Raw genomic sequence first — 14,057 nt, 5'->3', positions numbered from 1 at the left:
ATATTTTTAAATTAGTAACTTTTTATATAAATAATTGGTAGCAATAATATGCAAAAACTAGAGATTAATTAATTTTTTCAAGATCCAAGTTATTGAATTATGTTTATAAACTTGACAATTACTTTTCAGTCCCTAATTAATGAATAATAAAATAACAAGTGATTAAGTAATTTTAGAATTGCTAACAGAACATATTGAAGCACTCTACATCTACATCTTAAAAATAACAAGTCATCCATACAAATTTTGTTTGGCAAACTATTTAGTCTCTTAGCTAAAAAAATATAAACCCTAAAAATTTGATTTTTGTTTGTTACCCATTAAAACTTAGATCTAAAATTCTCAAACTTTCTTGAAAGAGAAAAAAAATGAAATAACCCCAACTAAATTTGTTATTTAGAGAATTGGAAAAGAAATTAATATTAAAAATTCAAGAATCATAGCAATCTTGAAATTCCAAAAAGTAGGTATGGCATATAGCCAGTCAATATAAATAAATAAAGAAAGAAGAAGCTAAAAAAGAGAGAGACCAACCTAACTACTAAAAGAAGATGCAAAGAAATTGACAAAAAAAAATAATAACGTAGAAATTGTTCAGATATAAACCTACAAGTTGTGGTCTTTCTCTAGCCACATCATTTTCTACTTTCTTTTCTTCTTCTTGTTTTTTTTTTTTTGCAAGATATGACATGTTAGGTTGTTATATTAAGATTTTCATATAAAACAATATTTTGAAAAACAATTATGGTTAAAAGGGGCAACTGCCCCCTCTTGCCCCATGTGGCTCCGTCTCTACTCTAGTCAATACCAATAATTAGGGTTAAAGACCCATTAAATTAACATGTCCAAAATTAACATAAGAATAAGTCTAATAATAAAACTAAATAAAATTTCAATAAGTAGACATAAATGTGCTCAATCTACCATAGAGTGACAGATTGGACTATCATTTGTCCATATACATGTGTAATCTATAGTGCGGGTTTGATGTTCATACCAACTCTCTCAGGTTTGGAGAAACTCGACCTCGTCGAATATAGCTCTAAATGGCTTCGATAATACTTTTAAATATTAGGATTAAGTTATTGGAATGTTATTTTAGTGATCAAGGTACAATTTGAATTTAGTCATCTTATCTAACAAACTAGGAATTGTTGAACCTCATTATCTTTGGTAAAAGTAACTTGTTCATCTAAAATAGCATCAATATATCCATTGGTGTCGATGATAAGATTTTAAAAAATCACCAGGAATGGATTTTGGAAGGACTTTTAAAAGGGTCATTTGAGATGAGTTATTACCTCTTATATGCAACTAGATTTTCAATATTAAAAGTAAAGTTAATATCAAAGTTAGCTAGTAGATCAATGACATAAACATTTGATCCAACCTTTTATAATACTTTGAATAGTTCGACACTAAGTGCCTATAATTTTTTATTAGATATAGGATGATATTGTTCATGTCTAATCTATATCATGACATAATCTTCATCATTAAACTTATTACATCTATGTAAATTAGCTTCATGTTTATATTATACATTACTTGCTGGAATCTGTTTATTGATCTCATTATGCAAATCCTGAATTCTATGTGCAAATGACTTAGCACTCAGACACCCTAGCATGAAGAGATATTAGAAAAAAATCTATAGGCTTGGTAGGTTTTAATTATGGACAACTTTAAATGGACTCATGCCTATCGACTGAACTATTGTAGTCATACTAGGCTATAGAAAGAAACAAATCACAATTACTATTATGGTCACTCACTAAACATCTCAAAAAGTTATCAAAGTTTTGATCGGCCACCTTACTTTAGCCATTTTCTTAGAGGTGATAAGAACTAGAGAATTTTAACATGGTACTAATCATATGCTAAACAGTTTTTAAAAAAACTCGTAAACTGCACATCCTTATTCGAAACTATAACTTTAGAAAGGCCCTACAACTTCGGCAATCTCATCAAAATAAAGCTTAGAAACTATTGAGACATTTGTCGTCTTGGTACAAGGAATGAAGGGGGCCATCTTGGAAAAACTGTCAATAACCACAAATATATAATCGTGCTTCATGGAAGCCTAAGCATAAACTATTTATACTTATATCTTACAAAGGATAATTGAGTATATGAATAAAGGAATAAAACAATGTTTTTGTTTTACATGTTTGGCTAGTTGACATGTTCCATATTAACCAACCAATTTGGCTACATCTCTCCTTAAATTGAACCTAAAAAATGATGTTCCATCTTTTTTATGGCCTTATTTCTCCCAAGATATCCCAAAAGACCTCTCACATGGATCTCTTTAATCAAGAAATCATGCACTAATGTTTGCGAAATACAAAACTTGTTATCCTGAAACAAATACCTTTCTTGGAGGTAATAGCCATTTATGATAAGGAGATGTCCATCTCTCAAGGCTATGTATGTCTCTTTAAACTTTGGACATGATTCATATTCTTCTTTGAGTCTATCAAAACTAGTAACTTAAACAATCATCATAAATAAAAACATAATTTGGCGACCTAAAACATCTACAACAGTGTTCTCAACTCCACATTTATGTTTCATAACAAATAAATATGCTTGTAAATGCTTAACCTAACTATCATGCCTATAGTTAAGCTTTGTTTGGGAATTGAAATATCGCATAAAATTCCTTATCATAAGTTGAGAATTTTTGTTTGGCCTCATCAAGTTTCTCACTAAAATAAGTTAGAGGGTGACGTTCCTGACTAAGTACTCTACCTATAATGTTTTGAATTAAAGGGATAGGAAAAGGCTAGAAAGCCCTTGAAAGCTTAGATGTAGGAATAAATTAAATGAGGGGTAGTGTGATAATTGAACAATAGTTGATAAATATAAATAGAGAGAAGGAAAAAAAAACAAAAGAAGAGATCTGAAATTAAGAGAGCGAACCGGCAGGAGAGAAAGGGAGGAAGAAGAAGAAGAAGAGAAAAGAGGGGAAAATAAGGGAAAAAGAAAAGGAGTTGGAGGAAATAAGTAAAAAGAGGTAAGATTATGCTTTAATGTGTATAATATGTTTTCTTTAGCTTTAATTTCGGTTTTGATAAATTTTAGGGTTATGAAATTTGTGTTTTGAGTTTAATTGATGAATTAAATTGAATGTTAGGGGTTGATTGTTGTGGTTAATTGATGATTTAGTTGATTATGGAATATTGTGATGATTTTGAGTTATAGTTTTGTTTGAATGGTGAATGTTGAGTTAAAAATCAGGGGAGAAGAGTAGGTTTCTGTTAAAATTCTGGATTGGAGGTTGAAGATGATGAAAATTCAATTTGGTCCCTCAATTTGCAAAAATTACAGTTTAGTCCCCGAACTTTGAAAAATTGCAAATTGTTCCCTGGAGCCTATTCCGAGATTCTAAACAGAATAACATATGAATTATGGACAAAATCACTGTATAGATAAGAGAATTTAACACTTTCAATTTGGTCCTCCAATTTGACAAAAATTACAATTTGACCCTAAAAATTTGGTAAAATTCCAGAATGGTCTCTGGAGTATAATGAGATGATCTAGACAGAAATGAGGATGAATTATGGACATAATTTCAGTATATTCATGGATTTATGATAAATTTTAGTTTGGTCCTCCAATTTGACAAAAGTTGCAATTTAACCCTTAAGAATATGATAAATTACAGATTAGTCCCTAGCTGTAATATTACCTTTTTCAGATTGGTTTGATGAATAATTGAGGGTTATTTAGTGAATTATTACCAATTTTATTAATTGTTTTATTATGGATTAGATTTCGGGAAAACCGTTAAATGTTGGGTTTTTAGGAAAGATAACTAGTTAGTTCAAAAACATTTAGGGTTATGAAATACACCCTTAGATAAGTGTATTAAATAGGTTATATATTTTTTTTTGAGTCATTCTTAAATATGTCTCCTTTATATTCAGATAATCTTGATATTCTACCGGCGGGACGTCAGTAGGATTTTCTTCGATATCAGCTTTGAGTTTTGTTGCTTTCGAGTCAGGTGAGTGGATAATTTTCCATATGCATGAGAAATATTATAAATATTTGATTTGTTAATATGAATTGGATCATGCTTCTTGATAATATATATGTTGATTATTATCCTTGTTTTGATAAAGCATGATCAATTATTGAATCTGAATTCTTGATATGAACCAACATATATTTTGAATTGACTTCTGAATTGATAGCTCCTCATTTGATTGATGTCACGAGTTGAGCTTTGAGATATGAATATGTTTGTTAGATTATGATTATGAACCTATAGTATGTCAGTCAGAATACCCATGCTAATAGGGTAGTGTTAGTCTTTGTGCACATCGTATCTGAACCCTAGTTGGTTGGGGGAGTCACCAACCTGTGTGGACTGATCATCCCACAGTACGGAGCCTCATGCTCATTGCATTTTGATTTTCTGACGAGTTTTACCATATGATCTTCTTGTTATGGCCAATTTGAGAAACCTTTCTATAAGAACCTAGAGCTATACTTGTATATATATTTCTCATTGCTGTATTACCTCGTGTGTGTATATTGAATGTTATCTACTCACTGAGTTGTTGAACTCACCATCTCATTATTTATCATTTTCAGGCTTATAGCTTGATAGCAGGTCATTTTGTTGGACCTTCAGAACCTGCTTTTTGGTTGTACTTTGTACCTTTCCTTTATGTTTAGTTAGTGCTCTAAAACTCTGAACTTATATAAACTCTTGTATTAAGACAATTCAATTATATTATGAAGTTGATTTAGTTATTAATGCTGCGTTGAACTCTGATTGAGTTAGGATAAGTTTGTGTGTAAGTTTGGGTTCGCATAGGTAGGAACCTTGGAAGGGAACCTTGCCTATGTGCCGGTCATGGATCCGGGATTCGGGTCATGACACTACCTTATTTGAATTCTTAATGCATCACATTCTACTTCAAACACTTTAGTAAAGTTAGGGAGTTATATCACTAGGGCATCATCCTTTTCCTTGGCCTCTTCGAATGCTTCACTTGTTATTTTGCTCCATCTAAATTCACCTTGCTTCAAATAATTTGTGATAAGAGATGATAATACTAAATCCTTTAATAGAACAATGATAAAAAGTAACAAGCCCATGAAAGTTATGGACTTCATGAATATTCTTAGGCTCGGACCAGCCCGAACCAATCTATAATCACTTGAACTATATGAGGATCAAAAGAGATTCCTTCATAAGATATTATAAACCCTATGAAAATCACTCAGTGAACATTTAAGATGTTCGTAAACAAGCTTTCCCTTTTTATGGCAGTGTAAACTTTAATAAGTTTATCAAATTATTGCTACTTTGTTTTGCTATAAATAAGAATTTCTCGTATAAATCCCTTTTGTAGTAACTCATTGACTTTCCTTTACAATTATGCATGTTCAGTGGAGTTCACCTTGTAGTGGGACAAATTTAACAAATATAGCATTAGAGATAAAATAAATAGCAATAAAAAATGAGGAATAAGTCCAACATATAAAAAAATTGAAAGAAGATAGAATTGAAAAAAAAAACTTTGATTTCATAAATTATTTTAAATAAAATAAATAACAATCAAAATAATAGGAACCAAATTTGATAAATAAAAAAAAATTAAACTAAGAAAAGGATAAGAGAAAAATAAATAACAAAAAAAAATAAGGATCAAAGTTGATATAAAAATCAAATTAAATTAAATTTTAAGGGATGAAATTGAAAAAAAAATAAAGGATTTAAATTTTATGAGAACAACTACTTTCTTTCATAAAATGAAAAACATAATATGTATCAATCTCAATACCTTTAATTAATATTCAATCTTAATAGAGCATTGATTAAGAATAATGTTTTGATACAATATGAATCCTATAATTATAAAAGCTTTATAATTTTGTTTGTAAAGTGTTTTTATCTTAAGATAAAAATCAAATTTTATGAGAAACATAATATGTATCAGTCTCAATACCTTTAATTAATATTCAATCTTAATAGAGCATTGATCAAGAATAATGTTTTGATACAATATGAATCCTATAATTATAAAAGCTTTATAATTTTGTTTGTAAAGTGTTTTTATCTTAAGATAAAAATCAAATTTTATGAGAAAAATAATATGTATCAGTCTCAAGACCTTTAATTAATATTCAATCTTAATAGAGCATTGATCAAGAACAATACTTTGATACAATATGAATCCTATAATTATAAAAGCTTTATAATTTTGTTTGTAAAGTATTGACTTTATCTTTACTTGAGATTTATTAATCAAATATTAAATTTATTAATTAAATATTTAATAAATATTAAATATTAAATAAAAATAAAAATTTTATTAAAATTAAATATATTAACACAAAAAAAATAAATGTCATATATAATCAATTAATTAATCAAATGTTTAGCTCCAAGACATATATATTAACACTTTACATTCAACAACTTGGATTTTTTTATGCCATAGTTTGTCGGGAGTAGTGGACGTGAAGATGAGGGGTATAAAATGCTTGATCTACATGGAAGACCGTGTTCATTACACAAAAGCAATTACCATTGAGATTTTTTGTACAACGATGGGGAAAGTCACCTACCCTTTTCAGCTCTTCCTGATATGTAATTATACAAGGCCCAACTTAAGTTTCTTGATTAGGTTTGTACTTTTTAATTCATGCATCACATTCCCTGTTTCCTTTAATTTCACCTATATATATATATAGTCAGGTGATTGGTTTGTTAAAATGCTCGAATCATGTTTTCATGTATTTAGGAACAAATAACATAAATTGGGTGGTATTCTCCTTGCGATGTTTTTGAAAGCCTGAAATAAGATTTGTATGGTCTTGGTTCTTGGACTGTTTCGCATTACAAGATTAATTTGATGGTATAATATCGCTGTGTTGTGCAATTTATGTTGTAAACTTACAGCCAGATTTTTTGGTTCCCTTGCTCTTGTCATGCTGCTGTTTAAGGGCAAAATTCTGTTCCCGTTGCTATGTTTCTTGATTCTTTGAATTCTTTTCATGCAGCATGCATTTCATGTTTTCTTAATGAATTTATGAACTTGCATTAGAAATAGTTACACTTTTCAAGCCATAACTGGTCTAGGACAGTGGTATTAACAGATATTGCAGCAGGTTAAGAAATTGCTTACTCGTATGATTGTTGGGAAAAGATATAGCTGACAGTATGCAAATAAATAAATACGGCTTTTGTTTTTTTAACAGTATTATTGCAGTTGCTGTGTGGCAAACTACACCTTTCATTCGATTTATAAGTTGGTTGCTTGCTTGCATTCTTAGCCATTAGAGCTTGATAGGGTTCTTAAAGCTATTTGTGGGCCTGAGATGGTTTGATATCACATGACTAGAAGCAATGTATCCTTTCCAGAACATGGAGCGTGAGATCTCTTTATCTTTACTAGGATTGATGTTGGATGGTCTTATAGGGAGTGGTGGTCCTTCCGCATCTCCATAATTTCAAGATTTATTTTAACAAATGCCAACCAAGATTTTGTCACTGCAATGGCTTTTCCGTGGCCAGCTCCCTACAGACAACCCAGTAGGATCAAAAGCTAAATGTCCTTTTACGTTGGTCCCAATTTGAAAGCTGCCTTTGATAACAAGGCCATGCTGATTGATTTATTTGGACTGTAGCACTTTGAATTATTGTTTGCTTTCTGTGACCTGTTGTCCATGGAAACGGCTTTCTGGTACTAAGATAGACAGTCTGGGGGCATTTTAGTTTCTTAAAGCGTATTAGGGAAAAAAGAATAAGATAGACTGCACCATTTTGGGTAGGATTAAGGTCTGGTTGATTCAGATAATTTTGTTTATTGTTCGCTTGAGTGGAATCTAGGCCACTACCCTCTTGGCATTTTGGTTTCCTTGGTGGTGGGGCATATGCATATCTTAGCAGTTTTGAATGTTCCGACTGGGAGGAAAGTGGAATAAAGAATAGCTGTTTGAATATGAAATGCCTGTCTGAAATTTTTTAGCTTCTTGAAATGATGTATCAGTGTCATTTTTTCTTTCATTTTTAACTACAGGTGGGAAACATTATCCTCTGCACTGTAAACTAACTCATTGCCTTGTCTTTGCTTTAGAGAGAGAACGATAAGAACAAGGATTGCACCCGCTAGTTGACCGAAGGTCCGAACCCAAACTTAAACAAGGTAAAAGAAACAGGATCTGTAGCCCTGGTGCTATTCCATATATCAATCTATACAAATTATTTTGTTTTTTTCGAAAAATAATCAATGAACTAAATGCAAGATTTTATAGAAGTAAGGATTTAGGAAGGTGATCTAATTAGAGGTTCAGATGATCTAGAGAAACTAGAAGAGTGAACTGATGCTTTTGGACTGGTAGCTGCTTCCTTGCCACGATATTTTGGTTTCTCTGAATATTCATTTTCATGTCTAATCTCCTTCAGCATTGCTATTACATCTTTCATGGTGGGCCGTTCTTCTGGGGAAGGGTTCACACACAGGAGGGCCACCCCAATCACCTGAAGCATTTCTTGGAGTTGTGTACCTGATCGCAAAAGTAGTTGTGGATCTATAATTGATGTCAATTCTGTTCTTCTTTCTCGAAGTGCCTTGCTAACCCATGTGACAATGTGGACACCGTCAGGGATCCGGTTATCAGTAGGTTCTTTCCCTGTTAAGACCTCTAGGAGCACGACACCATAGCTGTACACATCACTTTTCTCTGTTATTCTGAAACTGTATCCATATTCTGCATTGTAAAATTGAGGGATGGTTATGTTTGGGACTTGAAATCAACTAGCGGTCAGAGTTATTGAATGCAGTGCAAATTCAGAACTGATTTAACACATGAGCCCTAGCAAATATGAGCCGAGTGGATGGTCCCAATTATATTTTCACAGTTCAAAAGAAAACCATTTTCCAAATTGATGCAAGAATTCTTCTAACGAAATCGTTAGTTTTCTTTGTTTAGGAAAAAAATAATATGAAGGTTGCAGATGTTACTAGCGGTGTTTGAATTGTTCTGTGAAGAAATGTTGAAAATGTGACTCAACTAAATTACTAAAACCTGCAAGTGCTTGTTCTACTTACCTGGGGCAATGTACCCATAAGAACCTGCAACTGTATTAGAAACTCTTGGACATTCTGCAGAATCAACGAGCTTCGCCAGCCCGAAATCTGCAAGGAAAGCTTCAAACTGAGGTCCAATCAAGATGTTGTTAGCCTTGATGTCACGATGTACGATTGGAGGAATACAATCATGATGAAGATAAGCCAAGCCATGAGCTGCCCCCAGTATTATGTTGTATCTTGTATCCCAATCCAAGAATAAATTCTTCTCATGTAGCAATTCAGCCAAACTCCCATTGCTGATGTAGTCAAATAAGAGCAACCTGGTTTTTCCATTGTTACAGCATCCAAGAAGCCTCACTATATTTTTATGCCTTATTGATCCAAGAGCTCTAACCTCGGCAGAAAACAGGTCTCTTTCTGGAACTTCCCCATTCTTCAGCGGCCACAACCTTTTCACTGCAATGGCCTGTTTCATTGGAGTCTCGACACGATAAACAATGCCTGAAACACCTTTCCCAACAATGTTTGAATCTGAGAGCTTTGTCAAAATATCATTTACCGAGAAGTTAAGCTTTTGAAATGGGGTGAAATCCCACTCCAAGATGTCTTCATCTTTCCTTCCAAAAGAAGCTCCACGGGTTCTGATAAACAGAAGTCCCCCAAGAAGCACAATCAACAAGGTAACAGTTACACTGAGAAGAGTGCACGCGAGTAGGTTTTTGGTGTTCTTGCCATGGTGACTTCCATCCATGTGACACTTGTTTCTGTTAATGCAGAGCTCTTGATTGCCAGCATATACAGAGGCAGGGAGATCATGGAAGAACTTGGTATCAGGAAGCAGCCCTGAAAAGTTGTTGTACGAGACATTGAGAGAAACAAGATTGTCAAGACTGCCTAGCACTGTCAGTGTTCCTGTGAGCATGTTGTACGAAAGATCCAGGTTGGAAAGTTTCGAAAGACTTGCGAAGCTTTCAGGAATAGGGCCCGTTAGAGAATTCCTACTCAAATTCAAGAGGATGTCTAGTCCTTGCAATCGACCTATCTCATCTGGGATTGAACCAGTGAGCCTGTTGCTGCTCATATCTAACAACTGCAGATCCCTACACAGGCCAAGGGACTTCGGAATAGAACCAGTAATGTAGTTTTCGTTAATTACCAATTTGTTCAAGGATGTAAGCATACCCAAGTTCTCAGGTACTGAGCCTGCTATAGAGTTGTTGGAAAGGTCTAAAACGTTTAGACTAACAAGAAACTCGACAGATGTGGGAATGGTTCCATGGAGCCTATTGTTGTGCAAATCAACCATTTCTAGTTGAGTGCAGTTGCCAATCTCTGGAGGGATTTCTCCAGTAAATTGATTATCTGACAATTCAAGGAAGCTCAAGCTATGTAAGAGACCTATTTCCGAGGGAATTTGACCAGAAAAGTAGTTTGATCCTAATCGTAAACGGATCAAACCAATGCAATTACCAATATCTGGAGGAATTTCACCTGAAAATCCATTTGATATCAGCAGTAATTGAGTTAAGTTCTTGAGATGGAACAGAGAGCGTGGAATTGAACCAGTAAGGAAATTGTGCGAAAGATCCAATGCTTGAAGTTTCTCACATCTGGCTAGTTCAGCAGGTATGCTTCCATGGAGCTGGTTCTGCCATGCAAAAAACAGCGAAAGCTCCTTCAGTTGCCCGATGGCTGGTGGAATCTCACCGGTGAATCTGTTGTTATCCAGCTCAAGCTGCTTCAGGCCAAAATAGTTGCCAACAAAAGGCGGGATTTCTCCTGAAAGGTAATTCTCTGATAAAAGAAGCTCCTCCAATGCAACCAAATTGGCAAGAGACCCAGGAATCTGACCACTTAGAAAATTCATCGAGAGATCAATAACTTCCAAAGACAAACAATTGCCTAGAGCATCTGGAATGCTCCCAGTTAGATTGTTCTGCCATAACAACAACTTCTTGAGATTTGTCAACGAAGCCAATTCATCAGGAACTCTGCCTGAAAGTTGGTTTTCGTACAGATAAAGATGCTCTAACGCTGAGCAGTTGCCAATTTCTGCTGGAATGCGGCCTGTAAGGTTAGCTGTGTAGACGGAAAGAGTCTCGAGATGCTTCAATTCCCCTAAACTACTTGGAATCTCTCCTGAAATCCCAGTATCTGCAAGACCCAAAAAGAGTAGTCCTTTGCAGTTGGATATCTGCATTGGAATTTGTCCATAAATTCCTGTGTTACCGCCCGCACGAAAGGTCTCCAAAGCTAACAACTGTCCTAGTTCTGCAGGAATCTTTCCGGAGAGCTGGTTGTCAAAGAGTTCCAGCTGTCTAAGCCTTGAACAATTTCCTATTTCTTTTGGAATCTCACCATGCAATGAATTTGTATTTAGTGCAAGTAACTGCAATTGAGATAGTCTGCCAATTTCTGCTGGGATGTTTCCAGTCAAAGAATTGAAACTGAGATCTAAGGTGCTCAGTGAGGACAGGTTTCCTATCGACCGAGGAATTTCTCCAGTAAGATTTCCATTTGAAAGGACGAGAGTTGTGAGATGGTTAAAGGAGAGAAGCTGGGTAGGGAAGCCGGTAGGAAGGTTGATGGAGGTGATTATTATTTCTGAGACAAAACCATTGCTAGAACATCTAACATAATCCCATTTGCATGGATTTTGGTGGCTTGGATCCCATGTTGAGAAGAAAGTGGACGAAAAAGAAGAGTTAAAGGTTGAAAGCCATGAAAGCAGAGAGTGGCCTTCTTGGTTCAAGGCAGAGATGGCTGGAAAGATAGAGATGTTGAGAAACAAGAGAAAAATTGTGATAGCATTGCTTGACATCATGCGGTCGGTTCTCTCTACTACTGTGCTATCTCATTTAATTATAGCACACCAGTCTCTCAAATTTCTGTTTGTGTTCTTTTATGACAGTCGAATATTGAACTGCCCCTCCTTTATTCCACATTTACTGACGTAATAGACTACTATATCTGCAGACTAGAAATCCTCTACTGTTCTGTGGATAACTCCACTTGTTTGTAATTTTGTATTGGAGTAGCTAGATGGGTACCGATACAGTACAATTTTAGCTTGCATATAGAGATGTTTTGGGCTTTGATACTTGTCTTCCTTCAGAATTTTATTATGCTACCCTTCTTTCTGATGTGTATATGAGTTTGTGTGGTGTTGCTCGGGCCAAACCGATGGTAACGTTGACAGATTTACTTGTCATGCTGCAGTATATTTAGTATTGATGTGATACTACTGCTGTAAGTTTTTGAGTTTAAATGGATGTCCATTGATATGCAAAAGCTTTCATAGATTGAAATCTGAAACACCAAGTAGCAGTGAAATGTGTGAAAAACTTGGGAACAAGATTGGATTTGAGACTGTTCATGTTTTCTTTTGTAAGATTGTGGTAATTTGGTTCCATGATTCTAGCTAGCTAGCTATATGACAAGAAGACGCTAAAAAAGAAATCTCTATCGAAACATGCTCAACAGATAAATTTCAGTAGTGAAAATGATGTTATTGTATTATATATGCACTCATATTCTCTCAAGTTTCTGTCAGAAATTATTGTGAAAATAACTTACAAGTTAAATATGACATTTTTTTTATGATTAAGACTGCATAACAGTAGCGCGGCAGATCATCTTGCTTGCACGTACCAAAATGTTAATGCATCGGGACCGATTATGATCCAGACGTACGGAGGCCAAGGGATGAGGTTCATATTTCAAAAAGAAATGTTACGTTGTGATGTCTGTTAATATTTCTTTTTACGTGCAGGATAAATGTCTAATACCATTTTTTATTTTATTTTTCTTTTTTCATTTTCAGTGGTTCTCATACAATGATTGTTCATCCTTTTGTGAGTTAAGATGCCCTACAATCCAGAGTTTGAAAAGGACAAGCACCAAAAAGGAGGTGGACACCACAACCTGTTCTGAAACATAATCAAGGTAAGCTCTCCTAATCAGTTTGTATGGGATTGAAAGAAAAGAAAAGAAAAGGTGTTTCTCTATCATGCTAGCAAATGATCTTTCTCCAAAGAGATAATAGGAAAGATCCTTGCCTCGTTTAGAGAGAACCTATGTCTCCTCCATGCATGAACCTGCTCATGGAAACGATGAAAAAGCAACACAACTTTAATGTCCTCCTTTTTTTTTGTACCCTCCTTTGTTAGTACAATATTGGCAACTTTATTCCTCCCTCGTTCGTTAATTAGTTTTTAACTAGTAATTTAACCCGAACCGCAGGTTGTATAATTGATTTTTTGGCCAAACAAATGAATATATAAGTTTTTTTAATATTATTTGCAAAATAAATCCTAATTATAAATTGAAAAACCTATACATACATTTAATTAAATATATTAAAAACTAAATGTGCCAGTAATTGCAAAAAAACAAAACAAAAGTATAAACACATCTATATTCGACTCACTTTGTTATGGGTCAAATAATTTTTTTTTTAATGTAAAATAATGAATATGTAGGTGTTATCAATATATTTTTTAGCATCGAGTAAAAAAAAACCATGAATCAAAATGTTAATAATTACATATAATAAAATGAATTGAAGATCTTATATATTAATAAAAACATGTAAGATTTTAAGTTAATTTATTTTGTAGTAGAAAATGGAACAATATTGCCATTGTTATATAGAAATACCATTTTCATTTATTCTTTGTATATAATTTTAAAAAAATGTAAAGAAAAAAAAGGAAAAATTACAAAAACAAACAAAAGAATGAAGATAACAAAAAAAATGGTATAAATAGATCAAGTGTAGAGTAATAAATATTCCAAATGTAAAAAATATAAAAAAATAATTTTTCAAAAAAAGATTATAAAGAAAAGAAAGGAAAAACTAAAAACAATTACAAAATAATGAAAATAAAAACAAAAAAAAGATGATAAATAAACCAGGTGTGAAGTGATAAATATATTAAGTATAAAAAAAATCTAAGCAAAACGTTTTTATGAAAAAAACCAAAAAACAATTAT

General features: G+C 33.4%; 1 protein-coding gene across 1 annotated transcript; it reads right to left on the bottom strand.

Moving 5' to 3' along the window:
* Positions 1 to 8,175: 8,175 nt before the first annotated feature.
* On the bottom strand, positions 8,176 to 12,155 carry LOC133694653 (LRR receptor-like serine/threonine-protein kinase RGI2). The gene is made up of 2 exons (XM_062116274.1): positions 9,081 to 12,155; positions 8,176 to 8,739 (listed from the first exon to the last, which is right to left on the bottom strand). The coding sequence occupies exons 1-2, from the start codon at positions 11,884 to 11,886 to the stop codon at positions 8,294 to 8,296; spliced, it is 3,252 nt and encodes a 1,083-aa protein (XP_061972258.1). The 5' UTR covers positions 11,887 to 12,155; the 3' UTR covers positions 8,176 to 8,293.
* Positions 12,156 to 14,057: the final 1,902 nt, after the last annotated feature.

This window comes from Populus nigra, chromosome 5, assembly GCF_951802175.1.
Source record: "Populus nigra chromosome 5, ddPopNigr1.1, whole genome shotgun sequence".
Taxonomy (NCBI): Eukaryota; Viridiplantae; Streptophyta; class Magnoliopsida; order Malpighiales; family Salicaceae; genus Populus; species Populus nigra.
Note: the sequence above shows the minus strand (reverse complement) of the source record. Positions and strands in the feature narration are given on the sequence as shown.